The 22,064-nt window shown below is 47.3% G+C and overlaps 5 protein-coding genes across 5 annotated transcripts; 3 read left to right on the forward strand and 2 right to left on the reverse strand.

Annotated features, from left to right (window-relative positions):
* Positions 1–2,063: 2,063 nt before the first annotated feature.
* Positions 2,064–9,010, forward strand: F4822DRAFT_436034 (uncharacterized protein; the record flags this gene model as incomplete). The annotated part of the gene is made up of 7 exons (XM_051462264.1): positions 2,064–2,537; positions 2,593–2,742; positions 2,776–4,267; positions 4,823–5,281; positions 6,158–6,257; positions 6,639–8,821; positions 8,874–9,010. The coding sequence occupies 7 exons, from the start codon at positions 2,064–2,066 to the stop codon at positions 9,008–9,010; spliced, it is 4,995 nt and encodes a 1,664-aa protein (XP_051317591.1).
* A 900-nt stretch (positions 9,011–9,910) lies between these two features.
* Positions 9,911–11,325, forward strand: F4822DRAFT_105980 (NAD(P)-binding protein). The gene is made up of 3 exons (XM_051452390.1): positions 9,911–10,307; positions 10,363–11,033; positions 11,138–11,325. Exons 1-3 carry the CDS (start codon positions 10,271–10,273, stop codon positions 11,249–11,251), a joined length of 822 nt encoding a protein of 273 aa, XP_051317592.1. The 5' UTR covers positions 9,911–10,270; the 3' UTR covers positions 11,252–11,325.
* Positions 11,326–13,698: 2,373 nt separating this feature from the next.
* F4822DRAFT_436035 (heterokaryon incompatibility protein-domain-containing protein) lies at positions 13,699–15,757 on the reverse strand (the record flags this gene model as incomplete). Its single annotated transcript, XM_051462265.1, has 4 exons — positions 13,699–14,311; positions 14,372–15,083; positions 15,223–15,632; positions 15,702–15,757. 4 exons carry the CDS (start codon positions 15,755–15,757, stop codon positions 13,699–13,701), a joined length of 1,791 nt encoding a protein of 596 aa, XP_051317593.1.
* Positions 15,758–16,639: 882 nt separating this feature from the next.
* On the forward strand, positions 16,640–17,912 carry F4822DRAFT_388518 (uncharacterized protein). The gene is made up of 4 exons (XM_051456904.1): positions 16,640–17,218; positions 17,265–17,437; positions 17,492–17,724; positions 17,781–17,912. The coding sequence occupies exons 1-4, from the start codon at positions 16,880–16,882 to the stop codon at positions 17,906–17,908; spliced, it is 873 nt and encodes a 290-aa protein (XP_051317594.1). The 5' UTR covers positions 16,640–16,879; the 3' UTR covers positions 17,909–17,912.
* A 50-nt stretch (positions 17,913–17,962) lies between these two features.
* F4822DRAFT_106017 (uncharacterized protein) lies at positions 17,963–21,783 on the reverse strand. Its single transcript, XM_051452391.1, has 9 exons — positions 21,635–21,783; positions 21,286–21,577; positions 20,919–21,233; positions 20,579–20,852; positions 20,113–20,526; positions 19,099–20,053; positions 18,577–19,050; positions 18,290–18,523; positions 17,963–18,236 (listed from the first exon to the last, which is right to left on the reverse strand). Exons 1-9 carry the CDS (start codon positions 21,682–21,684, stop codon positions 17,996–17,998), a joined length of 3,249 nt encoding a protein of 1,082 aa, XP_051317595.1. The 5' UTR covers positions 21,685–21,783; the 3' UTR covers positions 17,963–17,995.
* Positions 21,784–22,064: the final 281 nt, after the last annotated feature.

Here is a 22,064-nt window from a genome sequence, read left to right on the forward strand (position 1 = left end):
ATTGACCGTTTCGACTTGTCAGATTATTTTTGGATGCGTTTAACAAACAATATTAATCAATCTCTTTTGGATTCTACTAGAAGCTTCAATTGATATTGTTTTGTAACAAACAATAGGAATTGTGTATGAAGAAACACCTAATGGACGAATGCACGTATTGTTATATCTTGTTTACTTTCAATGTTCGTAAGTATTTACTTCGCAGGTAGGTTGGGGTACATATTAGATGTATCTAGATCAAGGGTCCCATAATATCGATAGTATTGTATTGATTTCCCAGTATCGGTGTCTCACCATTATGTGTTCCCCGCACTGTCAATACTGCATCATCCAACCTAATATCAATAGCATGATAACGTGCCAATACTATTAACATACAGTCTTCGGGACATTACATTCAAATGTTGTTAATCCCTGGCTCAGCTCACTTGTACATATGTACCCACTACCCACTTTCCACCCCGTTTCGTCACCGCACCCGCGCGCTTCCTCTTCCCATTGAATTCTCTTTCAATTGTTTAATACCAAATTACCATCCCTAACTAAGGTTCTTCTATCTTCAACATCAACATCCTTCCCGTCCTCCCTTTCCCGACCCCTCCCTCCCTCTCTTGTTTCTTCCCGTCGCTAAGACCCCGTTTCCTATTATTTGTGAGACATTCCAGCCAATTCAGGAATCCGGCACCTTTTGTTATTTTTTTCCCCTATAAGCCGTACCCAAGTCTCCAAATTCTCTGGATCCAGATTCCCGAAGGGTCTCATTGTTTCTTCTTGAGCAGGACGCGTCGTTGTATACACTACAACACGGGTACCGGTCAACCGCATGTTCGCGAAGTTGCCGGCCTGCATTTCTTAAACCAACACACTCATTTGGTCCCCTTTTTTCGGTTGCCCATTCTTTCAACTTTCACTATTCACTATTGAACCTTTCTAACCATTGCGGCGGTATTGCTTTGTTTTTTCTGTCTTGTTCCCCTAAAAAAGTAAGACAAAACTACTAGCAACAAAACCTGAACACTTCCATTTTCCTTTTCTCGCAAGGAACGACGCTTTTGTTTTGTCTAATTGTTAATAATACACCTACTACTCCATTATATTTTTTTTATATCGTCTAATCTTGCTGTCTCAACGGAACGGAACAAAACTGATACGTCAACGAATCGAACAAAACTCGAACATTTTTCTTCCTTGGCGCGCTTTATTCAATATTCGATATTCGACCTCTCTAGCTTCTTTTAGCTCGTTTCGTTGCGCCGAACTCGATTTTAGTTTACTTTTTAGGCCGTGTTAATAATTTTTTTTTCCCTCTACCGGATTGGTTTGGCTTGGTCGCGTTTTTCCCGTGCGACAATTTGTTTAGACTCTTCCTTCGCGTTGTACACCGTTGCCGCAGCAAACTTCCTCGGTCTACGCACTGTACGTAGCGTGCCTTGCTTCGCTGCCTATTCCGCCTATCAGCTATCAAACCTATCAAATCTGCCAACCTTTTTCTCCCTTTAGCGCGTCCTGCAGTTGGAGGTTAGAATTGCACCAGTCGCAAATTTACATTCGATAGGCTCTAGGAATTCCAGTGCTTTCGAGTTGCCCTGAGACGCCTGATCGAGGAGAGGATTAATCGTCACGCCCCGAGAATTTTCAATTCCGGTTGACAGCAAAACATCGAACATCTGGCCATTAGTTGTTCATTTTCAATCTTTTTTTTTTTTTTTTTCGCCATCATCCAGCTCATCCGACGTCAGCGTTGGGCATTGTCAAATCCACACCACACCATTCACGTCGTAATTGGGTGTGTGCTTTGCATGCTGGGCCTGCGTTCTGCCACTCGCTCACTCGCGACCGACTAGGCAATCTCTCATTTGGCTGTTGGTCCAGGGGCAGCGCTCACTAGCTCCGGCCACGTCAAAATTGCAGGGCTGACGAATTTTTCCGTACTTCAACTGTAACTGTAACTTGCAACTGCGACCTTTGCGACCTTCGCGTCCTTTTATCAGGCTGCATGCCGCAACATTAATCCAGGGGGAAATTGCCTTCTCCTTGGAGTTAATCCTCAATTAGTTGCCACTATGGCTTCCTTTGGTGCCAGTGGCGAGGGTTCATCCCCTGCGCCTGCGCCTGCCATCGATCCTCGACATGACCCCTTCGTGTCGGTCGCGTCTCCCCCTAGTGGCTCCAGCCATCACCGATTCTCTAATTTTGACGCACAAGTCTTTGCACTCGGTCCTCAATCTTCCCCGGGGCAGGCAAAACGAGCCTTGGAAGCCCATCTCGCCGAAACCGACCGAAGGATGGAAGAAGCTGGAAAATTAGGAACTGCATTGCTTCAGCAACGCAAAGAGTTAACTGATCGATTGAGAGAAGTGGAAAAATCACAGACTGAAGGAGAATTATCAGATGATTTGCGGTTAAGACTAGTTGAGATTGAGAAGGATTATAATGATGTCGCTAGAGAAAGTGCACGGGCATTTTTACCAAAGCAGAGAGTTCCCAGCAATGAGGTAGCTGGATCTCCCTTCGTACCTGAAGGCAAAAGCGGCAGGGTAAGTCTCTTTAGAAACCCTAACAAGTTGGTTTGCTAATTGCATTCTCGTGCAGCGTTCCGTAAGCCCATCGAAGTTCGAAGCTCAGGCGACTGGGTCTCCAACCAAGTTTAGCGTCCCTAACCGAAAACTCCGAAATCAACCGGCGAACCGAATACACGATATCGAATTCGCTGCTGAGATCAGTACCTCGTTAATTGCCCAGGTACGCAATTTACAAGGTCTACTAGCTGAAAAGGAGGAGGAGTTGAAGGAGATCAAAAACGAGAAGGCGAAACTCGAATATGAAGCCGAAGGTTTTCAACAACGAGTGAAGACCCTGGACGAAAGCGAGCATCGTTACAAGGATGAGAACTGGAGTCTCGAGACTCAGGTCCATGACCTTTTGGCCCGAGAAAGAGAGGCTCAAGATCGCGAGAAGAAATTGAACCAAGCTCTTAACCTACTGCAGGCCGAGAAAACCTCGACGCAAAGGGAGTTGGACGAGGTTAAGTTAAGCCACTCCAAGCTGAGTGAAGATTTCGCGGCGGCTATGAAGCATCACGATATTGAACTTGGCACGGCGAAGCGCAATATCTTTCAGGCCGATACCGAGCGTACATCCATGCGTCGGAAGATTGAAGACTTAACTGGGCAGAACCAAGAGCTCGCCAAAGCTGTCTCGGCGTCGCAGAGAGCACGGATAATAGAACGCGAATCAATCTTGGGCATGAGTGATGAGGATTTCGAGACAGCCCATGACAAGACAACACCAGAACACTCGCCTCCTCCTTCGCCAGTGAAGGGGACTCCGCGACATTCTATGCTTGAATCGGAAACGCTTAAGACCTCCTTGGGACATGCTCAACGTACAATTCAAGGATTGAGGAATAACGTTCACCGTGAAAAGACGGAGAAACTCGAACTAAAACGTATGCTCCAGGAGGCTCGTGATGAATTAGAGAAGATGCGCAGCGATCCTCTGGCGGCAAACAAACGTTCCCGTAAACCCGATCCCAAGGAACTTAAGAAGCCCTCGCGATTGCTTGGTGGCTTGCGGACTGTTCGAAGTGAGGTCTTTTCAGAGGATTCAAACTGGGAAGACCAGCCAGATTCTACGAGCCCAACTCGTTCTTCATTAGCCTCACGAGGATCTAGCAAGTTCGAGTCCGTTGCTGAAGAACCTATCGACCGCTTCGACACCGCCAACGAGACAAGTGATGCCGCATTCGAAACAGCGAACGAGCCCGTTACTGAGACGGATGATTTCCATACAGGCGCAGAAGAATTCTCGAGTGACGATGACGATGACGCCGAAACCGAGACGGAAAGTCCCTCGAAGCGTCGTACGCCTAGAAATAGACCGAGCTTCGCCGGCTTGCAACGCAGCGGGTCCATGCATAGTACGGCGTCAACTGAAGATGACGAATATCCATTCGACCAGACAAGAACACCCACTATGCTACCACCTCTCCAACAGAGATTCCCACTTCGTGTGGCACGCGGTGCTTTCCGCCGATCAAGGCAAGCTAGTGAGGAGCCCGCGTTTCCCAGCAGCCCCCCAAGTATTGCGAGTAGTACGGGCACACCTCAACAGATTCAAAGCCTGGCAGCTGAGTTGGGTGATTTCGATGGTAGTGACGTGGAATCAACCCTCTCTGCAACTCCCAGTAGGAGGTCTATTAGAGGTCGAACCGTGTCGCCTCCGCCGCCCGTTCCACCTCTACCTAGGGTTATCATGATCGATTCCGGTACCATGACAGATGAATTCCCAGGACCCGATGACAAGATAGATGCGGGTGTTTCCAAGTTCCCTTCGCCTCCTATGTCACCGCCTAAGGATTTCGAGTTTGGCCCACCGCTAGAGTTTTCAACTGTCCATTCTCAAGGAGTCGAGCCTTTGCCCGCGCCAGATGCTCACGCGGCTGAGCTTGCGGCTTTACAATCGCAACATGAAGTGGCTCTCAGAGAATTCAGCGCCGAAAAGGCAGCTACATACGCGGTTGCTTTGGAAGAGCTTAGGAATCAGCATGCTGAACAGCTGAGTCAAGTACAGTCTGAAGCTGACTTGGCTCATGCACAAGAGCTTGAAGCCCTAGCGGCGAGCCATACCGACGAGATCAACAAGTCCATCGCCGAAGTCCAGGACGCTCACATCCAGGAGCTCAAGTCATTACAATCAAGTTATGCAGATGATCTTGATAGGGCCGTTGCTGATACTCGGAATGCTTACGAGGGTGAACTCGAAGCACTCAAGTCATCTCACTCTGAAGCGATTGACAGGACCATTGCTGAAACGAATGCAGCCCATGCGGAGCAACTGGAAGCCCTCAAGTCCAGCCACGATGCCGAAATTGGTAAATTCATGTCTGACCTCCAGAATGATCACGTGCGAGAATTAGAGGCTCTCAAATCAAGCCACGCCGAAGAGATTGGTAAAGCTCTTGCTGAGCTACGTGTGGCTCACGGACAAGAACTCGAAGAACTCCGATCAAGCTATGCCGACCAATCCTCCAAGGCAGCTGCTGAGGCGCAAGTAGCCCGTGCTCAAGAACTGGATGATTTGAAAACTTCCTTCAACGAACAGCTATCCCAGAAGGAGTTAGAAAGAAAGGATACTTACGATGCTGAATTGGAAGCACTTAAATCATCACACGTAGAGCAAATCTCGATGAGGGAATCGGAAATCAAGGCAACACATGCTACGGAGTTGGAAAATCTGAAAGCGAAGCACGGCGACGAATTAATCAATGCGAAGAAGGATAGTGATGCCCAACATGCTGCCGAAATTGCTGCCCTGAACGTAGCTCATTCTAGTCAAATCGACCAGGTGAAGACGGAATTATTCAACGCTCATGCCAAGGAAGTTCAGACCCTCCAAACCGAGTACGCAGAGGAACTGAGCAAGGTGAGGCAACAATCCGATGCTGCCCACTTAGAAGAGCTTGAATCCATGAAGGCCACCCACTCGCAGCAACTCGGAGACCTCAAGAATTCTTTGGTAGCAGCGCACGCTGAAGAGTTGGATTCGATTAGAGCGATTCATGCCGAAGAGCTCGAGAAGCTTAATAGTGATGCCAACGCCCAGCGAGCCGCGGAGATCGCCGCACTCATCGCATCTCATGGCAGAGAAATCGATTCCGTTAAGGCTGAAAGTCAAGCGACGCTATCAAAGGAATTGGCTGCCATGAAGGAAGCTCATGCTCAAGAGATCGACGCCTTAAATAGCCAGCACGCTGCTACCCGCTCTCAAGAACTCGAGGCATTTAAGGCGGCTATTGATAAACAGGTCGAATCTTCTAAATCCGAGGGTAACGTTGCCCACACTCAGCAGATCGAAGCACTCAACGCTGCCCACGCAGAGGTCTTGGAAGCCCAAAAGCGTGACAGTGAGCAATCACAGTCACAAGCCCTGGAATCATTGAAGGCTGCACATGAAAGGAGCATTGAAGCCTTGAAGAGTGAAAATGCCGCTGCAAGGTCAAGAGAGTTGGACGATATCGCCTCTAACCATCTGAAGGAGTTGGAAGCTTTGAGGCAAGAACACGAATCCTCGGCCACTCAGGCACTTGAAGGCCTCAAAGCAGCTCATTCGCAGGAATTGGAAGAGATTCGCCAGTCCCATCTCAAGGAACTGGCAGCTTTGGGTGCCGAGCACGAGTCCGCAAAGGCTAAACTCGTAGAAGAACTTAGCCAATCTCATTCACGGGAGCTTGAAGACACTCGCCAAACCTTTGAATCGTCCAAAGCCTCCGAAATAGCTGCGCTAACCACCACCCACGCAAAGGATCTAGATACTCTTAAGGCTGAACATAACGCAACAGAATCACAAAAACTGCAAGAGTTGATAGGAACCCAAACACAGGTGTTGGAAAGTCTCAAAGCCGACCATGAGGCGACTCTAGCCCAGAGGATTCAAGAATTGACGGATGCTCATGGACGCGAATTGGAAAGTCTGCGCCAGGAAAGCGACAACGCCAAGTCCAGTGCTTTGGCAGACTTGGCGACACGCCACGCTAGCGAGCTTGACAGTTTCAGAACTCAATATGGTGACGCACAGTCTCAGAAGTTACAAGAGCTAGAAGATAACCACGCACGCGAGCTAGAAAAACTCAACGAAAGCGAAAGCACGAAAGCGAGGGAGATCGAGGCTTTGGTAGCGACCCATGCGAAGGAGCTAGAGACACTAAAGAGCGAGAGTACGGCTGCACACATACAAGAGTTAGATGAGCTGAAGGCTGCGCATATCGAAGAATTCGAGAACCAGCGTGTTGCACATCAATCCACTCTTAACAGTGCCTTGGAGTCTCTTAAGAACAACCATACTAGGGAACTCGAAGAGTTTAGCAAGCACCGCGACGTCGCTCAGCAGGAAGCTTTGGACAACCTTCATGCTAGCCATGCTCAAGAGTTAGCTCAGTTCAAGAGTGAAGCCGATGCGGCGCTCGTTAGTGAACTAGAAGCTCTCCAGGCCCACCATGCGAGCATTCTTGAGTCTTACGAACAAGACAGTGCCGCAGAGAAAGAGAAGCTCATAGCTGACCATGCTGCGGAGCTCGAGGCTCTTAGGAAATCTTTGGAGGTTTCGACACCTGCTCTTGGTTTCTCTTCGGTGAACTCAACCGGAACCGAGCCAATTGAACAGTCCGAGCCCAGAACTCCGAAACGGGACGCGTTTATCATCCCACGTGAAGACCACCTACCTCAAGCACCTCTATCCGCCATTGGATTCCCTAGACGAAAGGGTGAAAGGTCCTTTACGCCAGAGATTGCCGAAGACGAAACTCGTCAATCTCCAAACGTTACCCCTGGACCAGAGACGCCAGAATCGCAACGCCCATTTAAGGAGATTTCGACAAATACGAATATTCGTCCATCGCAAAAGTCAACACACCACTCTGCCGACCAAAGCTCTCAAACAATGTTAACTTCGGACGGGCTTGATCGAATACTTAAGCAACAAAACCAGACGTCACAGGACTCGGTCACGATCACCACTTCCCGAGGTGAGGTCACTGTCACGCCCTTCGATGAAACGCGAGCACGGCAGAAGGCGGGTGAATCTAGCGCTGTTTCCGCGGCTGAGCCGATACCTCCACGACGACCCGGTAGCTCAGCCAGTGCCAGAAGCAATAGACCTCCTTTGCCTCCCAACCACCGAGAAGTTATCGAAGCTGCGCGCATAGACTCGTCTAGCGGCGGAAAGGGAACAATGGGACCTCCATCACTCCCGGCGTCGGCTTTTAAACCCCCAATCTCAAGACCGGAAACTCCAAACAACAGACGGCCGATATCGCCAGTGTCAGTTAGAGGCACACCGACTCCTCGAGCCGACAGGACATCGATGCCCGGTTATGCTCATGTGCACTCGCCTTCAAGAATCCCCCTTCGCAGCAGACAATCTTCCGTGTCGTCCTTCGTTTCGGAAATTGATACGAGGTTCAACATCCGTGGCGGAATGGGAATGGATGCTTCAGCCTTCGGTCCCAACACTGATCCTCGCATGATTCAGGCCATTACGCAGACCATGATCGGTGAGTATCTGTGGAAATACACACGCAAGACCGGCCGCGGAGAAATGTCCGAGAACAGGCATAGGCGATACTTCTGGGTGCACCCTTACACGAGAACGTTATACTGGAGTGATCGTGACCCATCTGCCGGTGGGAAATCCGAGATGAAGACCAAGAGCATTCCAATCGAAGCGGTTCGCATTGTCGCCGATGACAACCCTATGCCTCCTGGGCTTCACCGAAAGAGTCTTGTCATTGTTTCCCCAGGCCGAACCGTCAAGTTCACTTGCACTACTGGACAGAGGCATGAGACTTGGTTCAATGCGCTTTCATACCTCTTGCTTCGAACGGGCGATGAGACCCAAAATGATACTGAAGAAGTGGCCGGTCAAATTACCCAAGAGGACATCGACGAGTTCAATCCTTCAATTAGCCGACGGCCAGTGAACGGTAACCGCTCGCGAGCACCACCATCCTTATCCTCTTACAACTCCCGAACGACGCGCAACGATTCGCCCAATGTGGAAATATCTATGAGCATCCCAACATTGACACCGACTCGTGAAAGGGAAGCTACTCGTAGCGGTACTCTAGGTAGAATAAGTGGTTACTGGAAATCGAGCACGATCAACAGTACATTCAGCAGCTTGAGGAGCAGGACCCATATTCCTCAAGACAGCGCCATTTACGAAGCTAGTGAAGTGCCCGATAGTGCTGAGGACTTAAGACAAATAATCGAACAACAAGATCGGGCGGCTGACAGGCTCGAGAACGTTAGAGCCTGTTGTGATGGTAAGCTAAACCGCGGCTCTCTATACAATCATATATACTGACTTGAATACAGGAAAACACGATGTTGGGACTTTACCCCATACTAAACGTGGTCGTATCCCTAATATGCACTCGCATTCTCACTCGCACACACATCCTGGACAATCGACCACGCCTACACCTGGAAGTACCACACGGACTCGCGCATGATTATGGAATCGAATATAAATAATCGTGGTAACAGAACGCCTCGGAATGGTTGCGCTTTTCTTCCCCGGTCAATCGCTTACTATACCATTTAAACTGTCTCCCTATCTTTCCGCTACGAAGACCAGTCATGGATCCTTACGACGCTTACGATTCTCTCATTTTCCTTTGCATGTCTTTTAATTCGCCTCTATTCACAGGGCCTCATTCTGCACCAATCTACCATACTTGGGACTACGATTGCATTCATTGCGTTGAAATTGTGCCAGCATACCCGCCACTACTTTTTTCACGGAATCATTCTGGAGTTAGGAGAATAGGAGTATTTCAAGCATCGCTAAACTACTCGGATGAGAGTGTAACAAAGTTTGCGAGCCCGTCAATGGAAAAATAAGGAGTTGGTAGAAAACTTGCGGGGTGCAAGATTCCAGCTATAAGAGACGCGAATCCCTCACCAGTTGTCAGGTCTTTACCCGGCCAAATTCTCACGCTACATGGTACTCTTTTGTCTTGAATGTTCTTGGACGGATTGGTCAATGGAAGGGCACCATCGCCGTTATGTTGTCGTTAGAGTATTAGCAGAGGTACAACTGTTGAATGAGATTGTTTTTTTATTGATCGAAGTAGACGTGTAAAAGTATCCCTATCTTATCTAACTAAGGTCTTGTGAGGTACGTTTTCCTCAGCGACATGTTTAAAAAACCATAGTAAAATATCCCAGTATTAGGCATCCATGCACTAGGCGCCCAGATCTACCTACCTAGATCGAAATCATGTTATGACGATGATTACCAATAGCTTCTAAGGATGTTACGGAGTTTACGTAGTATATTCGGAGATAATTACTACTTAGGCATCTCAATATTTAATGCATCACTCCCAACCTGTATGACCATTGGAAAACGGGAAGTTGTCAGTAATCATTTTTACGGCTACCCATGGTTTAGAGATGTATATATAGTCTATCGTCGTAGTCGGGGCTCGCTCTTCGGAGATAGAGGCATGGTCATATCGTAATTATGTCCGAACCTAAAGAACCGGTCGCGATCTAGTAAAAGCAGCAAGGACTATTGGCCGGGGATACGTTTTGGATATCCATTCCATGCTACATATGTGATGAAGGGAAGCCGTGGAATCCGGCTTGTGTAAATGCCGCCCCGAATATAAAAGACGGCCGTCATCATTACTACGAACCTTGTCATCCTCACTTCTCATCCATTCTAACTAAACCAACTATACGTAAAGTTCCCCTCGGTTTTAACAATGGCCTCGGATAAGAAGATTATTCTGATCACCGGTGGTACGGATCGACCTAACTCGGGTTTGACGGATTTGTTTAATGACGCGTACTATAGGTAACACCGGGCTAGGTTACGAAGCCGTTAAGGCTCTGTACCAGACCGATATTCCATATGAGATCATCATCGGTTGCCGAACCGTATCGAAGGGCGAGACTGCTATCGAGGCGCTTAAGAAGGAAACCCCGCAATCGCCTTCGTCGCTCAGTACCCTGCCGGTTGATCTTAACTCCGATGAATCACTTGAGAAAGCCGTAGAGACGCTTACGGCGAAATACGGCCGTCTAGATGTTTTGATTAATAACGGCGGCGGTAGCTTCGATACCGAAATCGCGGAAGGTCGGATGTCGCTGCGCGAGGGGTTTAACGCGACGTGGGATACTAATGTTACCGGTACCCACGTACTAACCACGCTTTCAGTCCCCTTGCTTCTGAAGTCTTCGGATCCCCGGCTTATGTTTATTACTAGTGGTACTAGTTCTATGACGGAGTCGGAGAGCGTGGCGAATGCGAATTTGTTGCGTATTAATGCTAGTCCGGCAGCTGGCTGGCCGAAGGAAGCGTTTAAACTTGCGCTTACTGGGTATAGGTCTGCGAAGACCGGGTTGAATATGTTGATGCGGGAGTGGGCGCGGATTTTGAAGAATGATGGGGTTAAGGTTTGGGCGATTTCGCCGGGGTTTCTTGCTACGGGGTTGACGGGGGCTGGGGCGGATAGGCTTAGGCAGGTGAGTTGTCTCGTTTCTTCTGTTCGATCGGGGTATTTGGTGCGTTGCTGTATCGTATGCTCTTGATATCCGCAAGGTTGAAGAAGCTAACTCGTAGCGATTAGATGGGTGCTCTGGAACCATATATAGGCGGTCAGTTTATTAGGGATGTCGTCCAGGGCACGCGGGACCATGATTCTGGGAAGATTATCAGGAGGAATATGATTCAGCCTTATTAGAGGGTTGGTTCTTCCTTGCAGGGTTGGAGGGATCGTACAAGAGAGTGGTTGGGGCTGGTCGGCGTACGAAGTCATCATCGAGTTCTCATACCGTTGAAACTGACTTACTTCGCCCATTTAAACCTAAGAAGCTCGGTCAACTAGGACTTCAGAAATGACTTGCTGCATCTTGACGTGATGCTCGGGTATCGTCCTTATGTTCTTGTGAAACTCCGTATTGAATGCCAGTTAGGTAGTTCGATAATTCAATTTCTGTAGTATCTGTTCTTTTCATCTGCTTCATCGATATGAATGCCGGTTTCTTCCCTCCATTGATTGTGAAAGATGGTTGCGAGTCAGAATGTTCTCTCCCATTTCCCCCTTCTTCAATAACTGAGTATGGTGAAATGCGCTTAGGACCTTTTCGAACTGAAAATAAGACGACGTTATTAATAAGAGATAACTTCCGGATGCGGTCCAGAAGAAGATTTAGTACAGGTAAGTTAGAACAGATAAGGGCTATTCCAGTATGAATTGGCGTCCATATATCACTGTTGTCCCAAGATATGGTTCGACTTCCTGGCGCGAAGCCGATAATGACTTTAGCCCGTCCAATAACAATTACGCTAGAAGAAAACAGTCAGTAATTGAAATAATCATCGTAAGGTAAAGCATGTTAAACATACAGTGCGTCGAGTAAGAAAATACCAGAAATACCGAGCTTTCTCTGCCACGACAATCGCAGCACCACACGATCACTAGCACACTCGATACGAATAGTTGGTAGCGAAAGGCGCAATAATACATACATAGGATACCTAACTTAGTCGCACCGGCGATTGTGAAGTAGAGTGCCAACATAATAAAGGATATTTTTGGTGAAAGTCACTTTGTACGGTGTCTTCATAGTTGGGATCCACGTTCTCAAAGATCTGGACAGGGTAGCTCCCCGATGTTGTGATCATAGCTATTAGTATCAACCAGTCATCCCATTTCTATCCCTGACAAGTGAAGATGCGGATATAAAATCGTAGCGCGAGAAATATCATTGATAGAATATATGCAACGCCGCTGATGGTGATGGTCGGGTTGTCATCGTTAGTCGGCCAGCGTTTGGCTATAAGCCTATAACCATTGTATCCACGGGGACATCGAATCTTTCTGGTGGTGAATTGGTAGTGAGTGCTCTCGTTCCATACCTAGGTATGTTTATACGACTAGGCAATTCGTCCTCAGCACCAAACTAATCTAACCACCTCACGCTTTTCAACTAGGTAGGGCGCATGTAGCTATTTGTTTCGTTCCGTCGCAGGTAAGGCTCAATACAGCTCCAATCCGCAATTTGTTATTATTTTTATCCCTTCCATGAGGCATGATTTAGATACTTTAAGGCGTACAACAGCGCCCCCAAAGCTACGCTACCCCGCTTACGCTTGGTACGTACCCCTCTATAATCCTCTAACCTAGACTCAACTTTCCATATTTTCAAAAATCATTAAGCAACACCGACGCTTGATATTCTACCTATACACCCATTTATTTAAATAGCTTCAGGATTTTAAAGTTGGGTAGTCTAAAGCTAACTTAAACTAAAAGCCTATTCACACAATGTAGTGGCCAATCATGTCTCAAGATGATAGGTTGATTTGGACTAATACGGAAATACGAAGTATAGGTATGTTTCCTCCAATACCCGACAGATCGAAAACTGGTATCGCGCCCATCGCTGTATAACTCACTGTTTAGGGATAGAGAAGAAAGCTTTGCTGCTAGACACAGGGCAGCGAAGCAAGGCATTGGGGGAATTAAGCGTTCGGTGATACTAGAAGGAACCCTGGGGGTACCTAACGTAAAGCACCTACTTAGACAGCTATAGCGCTTGGTTCTGCTACAATTATAGGGAGCTATAGCGTCTAGAGCCGCCATATCGACTTTAGTTGCGACGCGTTTACCCCTAAAGAAGGGCTTATATCTAGATGGGTACCTAGATACATTCTACCATATTGAGTGCCTATAGCAATACGTTGAATCCCCATTTTATATGCTGATCTCTAGCTATTCGATAGCTAATATTTGCCTCGAGTAGAGCCACAGATGCATGAAATGCAAGCGGAAGAGTGTTCGCTATAAACCGCCGTAATCATAGGTGAGTCTCTGGGTGATACGACGACGATTAATTCAGTAAGTCTAACATGCTACTCCCACTATATTACCATATTGAGTACCTACCTAGGTACCTACCTAGGAGGTAGGTAGTTATAAAAGAAAGTATGCGCTATAACTTACCATAATTCTAGTGCGTTCTAGTCCCACGAGCGTGGAAAGGTTTAGGTATTTTATGCGCACAGCGCGATGGTAAGGGTAGGTATTGTAAGGCGCTAAACATGAAACAAGAAAGCTGGCGAAACAACGATTTACAATGTGCTGCCCTAAAAACTTCCCAAGAAAGAAGATGCCTCGATGCATTATTATATAATTGTGATACGAGTTTCTGCATCTGGATTGTATTGCAGAGCAAAATTCTGAATATTTTCTATCCTTTCCTTAGCTATCGGGCCTAGCCAAAAACGCATGCGGGACCGATATCGTGTCGGGGTACGATTCCGTTTCCTTAGGATGCAGAAGCCTACTCGCTGGTACTGCCCTCCTGGCAATTGCTTCAACACTAAACAGTTCCTGTGCGAATCCCATCCGGACAATTTTTCAAGTATCGGCACGCAATAGACTGTATCGCCTAAACTCAAGCCGTCATCTTCTAGCTTGCAATCAGGCAGGCAAGCCAGCACATCCGTGCCGTCTTCAACATAGCTCAACGTCCAGGCGTCGCCTCCTTGGGGTTTCCTGCCAATTTTCGCGGCAATGCAGATTGCCCCGAGTGTGATAGACCCGTCGAGAACCTCCCCAAATACATCATCCGTTTTCAATTGGCAGTCAACATTATGTATCGTACAAACCGTTCGCCGCACAAGGGGTGGCCACATAGAAACGAACGCTACTCCTGGCTGAAAGGAGCTACTTTCGGCGTTGCCTAAGCTGTCGAGAGAAGCCCAAGACCAAGAAGGGGCACGGAACGCCCGAGGCCTACGACCAATACCAATACCAATACTTATACCAAGAAAACCGGCTTCTTCAGTATTGTACCATAAAAGACTACCGGGGAGAGAAGCTTTCCAAAGGCCTGCTAGATAAGTATCACCCGTCGCCTCATGGTAGATCTGTGCCAATCCAGAAAGAGCTGGTAATTTATCTTGTTCGTGTGTTAGGCTTCGCGCAGTGTAATGCTTAACTACCTCCGGCCACCACTTCTCAGCTTCCGTTGCACTATGTGGTGTCCGTCCTTGCTCAGCGAGTCGTGCATGCCAATCCAATTTAGCGGGGATGCTTCCACACTCGCAAGTATGTCTTTCCTTACATCTCCATGAGATATCAAAAGACCTAAAATCCAAGACCCTCGGAGGCAGTAGGTATTCCTGATATGTCCAACCCCTCCTCTCCATATCCGTTGGTGGATTAGAATGCGTATTTGGCTTCCTGATACATAAAATGGCTTTATTTCCGTTATCGTCGATGACATTTATCCGGTGGGTTATATTCTTTTCTGTAGAGAATATCCCACTAGACATACTAGTAGATATGCTCGCAAAGATCGTGAAATGTGAATTCCTGTAAATGGTTGCCATGGCTGAGTTCCCTTCTACGAAATCCGCCTTTGTTTTCTGTGTCTCTTCGTCTGACATGCCACCAAATTCTTGTAGAATGCACAATGAATCAATCCATAGATAGTTTATTGACATACGTTGACAAATGGCTACGGCATCTTGAAACGTCTTTGGAAGGTCATCCCGTGCGATCCCTTGCATGTGGCTTTCGATTGTTCTCGTCGTCGTCATGAATCATCTACATTGAGGATCGCCCCAACGATGGCTTAAGCAAACGTACAAAGCCTCGTTGCTATTGATACGGCTGGTCTCAATCAATCAATCGAATTTGACCTTCGCGAAGATCTAGCAATCTCTTAGGATATGGAGTGGAACCTAGTCCTCCGCAACGGTGTTGCTCAAGACATTCACGAAGCCATCCTTTAGCCGTTTTGAATGCCCTATCTGAGTTGGTTCCCGGTTCATATAGAGTCATTTTATCAAACTTGACGCCTTGAACACTAAATTCGGGTTGTTCTTCCGCATCTCTGAATAGCTCGATGACCAGTTCTTGATCCATGATGCGTAATATTAGTACTTGGCCATCATCTTTTCCAGGATTCCACCATGGCCCAGCTTCCAATTCGTTAAGTATCCTCGTGCGTTCAGTTTCATCTCGAGCTCCTCGAAATGCTGTTGGCAGACATCCGTCTACGACAGCTAGGATAATCCTCTCGCATACATCGCAAAGACGACATGAATTCCTCGCCGCGTTTTGGAAGTGTGCGTATTTGGTGATGCTGCCCCATTTTCGAATTTTTTCGCAGACACACAAATCGGCCCAATCGGCCACTCCTAGTGAGTTGTCGACGTCTACTCGTGCGAACATGTTTCGGTAGCCTAACAGAACTAGAAGCCGGAGCACGATTAAAGATTTAATTCATTAAGGGTCTTGTGTTAGAATTTGGCATAGATCTTAAACATGAGTTGAAAAACAGGCAAAGCCCCTCATGACGGACCAATCCCGATCAGCCATAACATCGCAGAGATGACAGCGTCCGTGCATAACCTCATCAGGCTTTCCTCCTGGATTAATCTCTGTCCCATGTATACCTACCTAGGCACACACGAGGCTCATTGTCTATCGAAGTACCATCGCTCGATTGATTGATACGTCATGGGAAACCCTAGACGCACGATACGATCTATGGGCGTCTATTATAAATATTAATCAATACGTACCTAGGTAGGTACCGGAGGGATAATTTATCGAACACTCGACTTCGATTACGGCCGGGGGTGCTTTTGTGAGGCTATGAGGGGTGATGATTGAGAATTCGGATTGTCGGACGATCCTAGAAGCATCGGGAAGTCCGTCGCGAAGAATTAAGGCGCATTGAGCGCGTATATTATCTTACCGAGCTGATCTATAGCCTTTCCTGGCCTCATTACCTGCTGAGAAGTAGAGCGAAATACAGGTACCTAGGTAGGTAGGTAAGCAGTGTAACTATCGTCGGGTTTGGGCGATAGGCGAATTCCGCTGCTATAACTGGGGGAGTTATTACCGTCCCATGCGCCGTGAATGGTACTGGTACCGAGGCACTACCTAGGTACATGTACAAGCCCTGTGGTGCCTGTAATTATAACGCATTGTTGTTGGCTTAGGTACCTAACCACCTATGCTATCGGGCGCCTAGGTATGCTCAATTACTAACGGCTTCCTCACATTGATTGGCGCGAGTCAATTCCTATAAATATGAAGCTCTTAGATACCAGATGAAGTGGACGTACCCCCCACACGATGACATGCAAAAATACTACCTCCATATCTGTGCAATGAGAATTGGATCGACGTCGCCACCAAGCGACCGATGATCAAGTAGTGCATGATTATTTTACCATTGATCGCGTTACGATACCTGCTTGCAAGCTGACAAGGAGGATAACCCATCCCTTGTCAAATTTCGTACCGCAACGAAATCTGCCTTTTGAAGTAAACGAGACCGATGTTATGGATGTCCCTATATGCCTGCCGTATCTGAAGAAGGATGATCTCTATCTTACTGAGAAGCCTTACAACACCGACTTCGCTGTTGGTCATATTCCCGGTGCAGACGAGAGCAACCACCGCTTCGACTATCAGAATCTCCTTATCACAGATGCCCAGAGTAGTCGGAGGAACTTCAACCTTGACAGACACGGTTTCTGCTTCCTTCAAGGCACAACTTCCGTTACTCCTAATACTGCAGATGACGACGAGTATATAAAAGAAGTTTACTTCCCAGAAATAGAAAGGATATTGCACAAGGCTTTGCCCGGATATGAACGCATCGACTACCTAGATCACCTGGTAAGCTTCTTCTATTTGGATATCTAACTCACAACTCACCACACAGGTTCGTATACGAGACGAATCATTTCCAAAGAAACCAGGTTCGATAACAGCTGCTGCCCAACCAGCCGCTTTACCGCACTCTGATTTTAGTAGGCATGGTGGATTCCTAGCTATGGAGCAGTTCTTTCCAGGACAGAAAAAATATTTTGAAAATAGAGATTTTGATTTGATTAAGTATGAGCCGCTTCGATACTGTAATCCTGAGGCGATCTAACCCAGCGTATCTAGCGTCTGGCGGGTCCTTCGAGGACCAAACAATGACTGGCCTTTGGCTGTTTGTGACTATGAGAGCATCGATATGAAGGAAGATACCATCGAGTGCGACGTAATTCACGAGCAGTCTGTTGGAGAAAATACTCTCTTGTTTAAGAACCCTAAGCATAAATGGTATTATCTTAGCCGACAAGGCATTGACGATTTGATCGTCTTTCGGAACATGTCCTCTAAGGATCAGCGCCCGGGTAATTTTCTTCCTGTATTAATTAACGCTGATAAACTGGCTGACATGCTCGAGCAGCTGCTTTCCACGCGGCTTTCGACACTAATATGGAAACTCCCTATCCCAGACATAGTCTTGAGCTTCGAGTGGTGGCGTTTCGACCGGGCGGAGAACCATACGAAGTGGATGCGACAGTACCAGAATAATCGGGCGAATTTGAAGACATAAATCATTTCTAATCAGTCATAAGGGATACAGTCATTAAATACATATGAAAACATAGCACCAGGAATTCATCTACTCCAAAACTGTACTATCGCGTCGAAATCCTCTTCTCCCCCTGCAGGTTTCCAATTCTCGGGCCCAATAATTTCTCTTCTCATCTTTTCTGCTTCGCGGATCTCCTCAGTGCCTCGTTGACGTTCTCCCATGTCTTGGTATAAGCATCCCCTCTTGTACCTTGTCCGAGCTATTTCGTTCTTTAGATGCTCGGGATTCATCATGTAAATCTCCAATGCTTTCTCAAGCATTGATCTTCTCGACTATTAGCGGGGTGATCAAACGGTGCTCCTTAGGTAGGTACTCACAATGCTGCATCGTAGTTGTTGCGACGATGGAAATGCCAGCCAACCTTATGGTAGGTGTCTGCCGTCCGGTGGTGTTTAGGCCCAATTGTGAGAGTATACAGCTTGAGGGACTGCAAGTGCGTCTCCATAGCCTCTTCATATTTAGCCTCAGACTCTTTCTTCTTGCCCTCTTCGGTCAGAGCGATTGCCTGGCTAATTTGGACATTCCCTAGGGCCAGAAGCGCATATCCGGTTCTGTGGACTGTCAGCTCTTTGTATATCTTTTAGAAAGTTGTTAACGGCTATACCTGAAGTTTGTTGCATCATCTTTATCCTTAACCAGCGGTCGGAGCCTCTTCTCGGCATCATCCAACCGACCCTGTAGCCACAAACACGTCCCCAGATTTGTCGTGTACACCGTGCGATCTCCAGGTAAGCCATCCCATGCTTTTAGTGCTCGGCAGTAATATTCTTCTGCTTCTTTATATCGGTTCAATCCATGAAGACCATTGGCAAGACGTGCGAGACCAAAGACTTCCCATATACTTGGTCGTTCGAGCTCGCCGGTTTCAAACGCACGTTCGAGGTAGCCCCATTCTTTGCGGAAGCTATTATGGGCTTCGTAGAACATGTTCGACTCGGTATGAAGCGACCCAAGGCCACCGTAGACATCAGCTAGAATACGGTAGCCGCCGCCTTCGTCAAGGTGGAGGAGACAATACTCTTCGGCAGGCAATAGGAGCCCATTGATAGAACCAAGAAGCGCCCTTTCGTAGCAGTACCTTCAGTAGATTAGCATAGAACCCAAACCAGGCTTTTTAGAGTCCTACCATCCAGCTTCATACAGAATTGCCGCAAAATCCCAGTTCGCCGCTTCTTGAGGAATGAGAGGGTTCCCTTCCTTACAAGATGCGACGTAATGCGCGCATAAAGACTGCACATGTGGTAAAAGAGCTTGCTGCGCATCCCATAGTGATGGGTCGTAAATGGCTGACCTCGGAGGGACTGGCCAGCAGTATTTGATAATCGTGATTGCATTTTGAAAGCTCTGACGACGCTCGGCAAGGTCCATTCGTAGGTGGCACGATGCTTGTACTAGTCGATGCATCCGAAGTTCCTTGTGTTTCTCGCTCTGGGTTACAAGTGAGCTTCGCAAGAGGTGCGTTTTCAACTTGTTTCTTTTATAAGCACTGTCCATAAAATCTAGTACTGGATCTTTCGCTTTCTCTACGCCTTCAGTCAGATGACGTAGTTGGACTCGATCAGGGTCCATGTAAGACAACATCTTTATCAAGCTTCGGGGTCCAGCTTCTAGGCGGTCAAAGTTCATGTTCCAGACGGTTCGAAGTGAGTAACGATATGTTGAACCGTTGGACTGATTGATCAAGCGAACTTCTTCACAGTCCTGGATCAATTCACGGTTGTTATACGCCTCAGAAAATTCTGAAAATGTACAGGAATCCGAAATAATTAGATTTGCAGCGTGCATGATGGCTAATGGTAAATAATCGATCCGCCTAACAATGTTAACTGCAGCGTCGAGCTCTTCGATTCGTTCGTCATCGTCCAGCTTGTCGCCATTGAAACGCGACATAGCTATTAGAAGGTTAACAGCACTTTCTTTATCTAATACTTTAAGCTCAATGCCACCCTTCTGCGCAATTAGGCGAAGATCGCGAGTGGTAATAAGAACGGCTCCGCGGTCGCCTTCGGGAAGATACTCCTTGAATAGGGCTTCCTTGTCCTCTCCATCGGCATTGTCGATAATCATGAGCCAATCGACGTCTAATTTTGGTAAGTTAATATCTACCTAGGTGTATTATTGTAGAATGGGCTTTATTTACCGAGAGTAGCCAGGCATTCTTTCACAGCCTGTTTCGTAGCCTCCGGGCTTAGCTTCTTATCACTAGCGAGTCCGAGTTCTTGGGCAAAGTGAGAATAGCTCTCAGCCAATTTAGCCTCTCCGTCGGCGTGTGCCAATAGAACAACAGGATAGATGTCGCGGTAGCGAAATGCATATTCGATGGCAATTTGGGTCTTGCCTAAACCGCCGAGACCTGCTAAGACGAACGTGTTGAGTCTATGTGTAGCGTCGTCGGTTGGTGCAAGTGCGTGGTGGATCTTTTCAAGAATATCATCTCTACCGACAAACTCTGGGTTCTTCTCATAAGGAGTTGTAACAAAACAAGGAATAATCGCCCCCGGCACGGTCTGGCTTTTGATGCTAAGGCCTAATAACGACTCTCGAACTTGGGCGTCTATAAAGTCCGTTAGAACTTATGTTGACGACTATCGGATAGAAATACTAACCTGAAAGGATGCTCAGATGGGAGGCGCTTGGGGAAACACTATGGAACACTTCCCAAGGCGTGGAAAGCTCGGAAGGTTCTTCGGAGCTGGGAAAGGTACGTCGGGTGGAGGCCGGGCAGATACTATCAACCAAATCCTCGAGTGTGGACATGAAGATATCAAAGAACTGCTCATCACTCCTATGGGGGTAAGTTATGATTTGTTCATGGTTCGCCTCGACCCCAATTATTTCCTCATTTTCCCAACCTAATGATGAGACATGTCTCGGGCACAGCTGAAGGGGTAGTACAGGGTCAGTATGTGGAATAATTAAGATTGAAAGAGTAGCTTAGGTACTGACGCATTCGGACTTTCTCACGACGGAAAACCGGCCAGCCTGATACATGGTCGGCCTGAGTTCGAAGAAGCCACGAACTTGAAACGGTGCGCTTAAGGTCCGGAACTGCTCCATGACCTCTTTCATAGCATACCAATCATTTGACTTCTTCAATAGTTCCGTTTTCTTAATCGTTCCAAATTCGACGGCCGCGCATTTAATACAGAGGTCTTCGAAGTGCGGGTTACTCTCATCGTGAAGGCAGCCAAGAAAGACGACGCCGCCCGTACTTTCTAGGATGTAACGGAACTGGTACTGTTCTTTTGCAACGAGAAGAGCCTGTCCGGGCTGTCAAATTACACGAGCTGCTAACTATAAAAGTGATGCATACCTTTTTGAGAATGAAAGCACCGAAACTATGGCAGACAAAGATAATCGGCCTCTGCTCAACGCCTTCTCGCCGCATTGTAAGACCCAATAGCAAGGCTATTGCATGTTCCAACAGCATCTTCCACGACGATATACCGTCTTTACCGTCGCTTTCCTCTCTAGTAAGCCCATACTGAAATGCCATAATCCGCGCATGCGGGATCTGATGGCTGAGAACTTGACGAAGCCATTGGTTGTGGACCCTTGGCTTATATTGTGGTGCTAACGTCGGGAGCGCCGGTATGGAAACAATGCTACAGTGTATAGTATTCAGTATTTGAGGAATTACATTTATCTGTATAAGTTCTTACTCTAACGCTGGTTGTTGGACTCCATCATAGACGACTGGCAGGGGAGTCATGTCCGGTATTGATAGTTGTTAGACAAGGGCGCCTATGAGCTTTTCTAGAGTACTCTGTAATTTTTCTCCGAGTCTTAAAAATCCAACCACGCTCTTCGCTTCCTATGTGGCATTTGGCCTTCTTTTACCGTTGGGATCGTCTTACAGTCGCAATACAACATCATTTTGAAAGTTGATCAGCTGAACAACTATAAACCAAATGGACGTCGGTAGGCTAAAGGAGTATGAGCATCGATTCGCCTGTCACTCTATAACGTGCAAAAGCGAATATCAAAAGTGTCTTTTTAATCAGATAGGAGGGGACACATTGTCACCCCTTACCTGATTATCTGTCCCGCCCCACGCGGGGGTATCATTTCTCATTTCTAGTTATACTGCAA

The sequence above is a fragment of the Hypoxylon trugodes genome (assembly GCF_022578975.1).
Source record: "Hypoxylon trugodes strain CBS 135444 unplaced genomic scaffold F4822scaffold_2, whole genome shotgun sequence".
In the NCBI taxonomy this organism is placed as follows: Eukaryota; Fungi; Ascomycota; class Sordariomycetes; order Xylariales; family Hypoxylaceae; genus Hypoxylon; species Hypoxylon trugodes.

Bases quoted from the DNA above. Each gene is read 5' to 3' on its own strand.
- F4822DRAFT_105980 (XM_051452390.1), top strand. From the start codon at position 10,271: ATGGCCTCGGATAAGAAGATTATTCTGATCACCGGTG. The intron at 10,308-10,362 runs GTACGGATCGAC...CGCGTACTATAG, and splicing joins GATTATTCTGATCACCGGTG to GTAACACCGGGCTAGGTTAC. The intron at 11,034-11,137 runs GTGAGTTGTCTC...CGTAGCGATTAG, and splicing joins GGGCGGATAGGCTTAGGCAG to ATGGGTGCTCTGGAACCATA.
- F4822DRAFT_388518 (XM_051456904.1), top strand. From the start codon at position 16,880: ATGGATGTCCCTATATGCCTGCCGTATCTGAAGAAGGATGATCTCTAT. The intron at 17,219-17,264 runs GTAAGCTTCTTC...CTCACCACACAG, and splicing joins TCGACTACCTAGATCACCTG to GTTCGTATACGAGACGAATC. The intron at 17,725-17,780 runs GTAATTTTCTTC...ATGCTCGAGCAG, and splicing joins CTCTAAGGATCAGCGCCCGG to CTGCTTTCCACGCGGCTTTC.
- F4822DRAFT_106017 (XM_051452391.1), bottom strand. From the start codon at position 21,684: ATGACTCCCCTGCCAGTCGTCTATGATGGAGTCCAACAACCAGCGTTA. The intron at 20,853-20,918 runs GTCAGTACCTAA...CTACCCCTTCAG, and splicing joins TCGTGAGAAAGTCCGAATGC to CTGTGCCCGAGACATGTCTC. The intron at 18,524-18,576 runs GTATAGCCGTTA...GACAGTCCACAG, and splicing joins GATGATGCAACAAACTTCAG to AACCGGATATGCGCTTCTGG.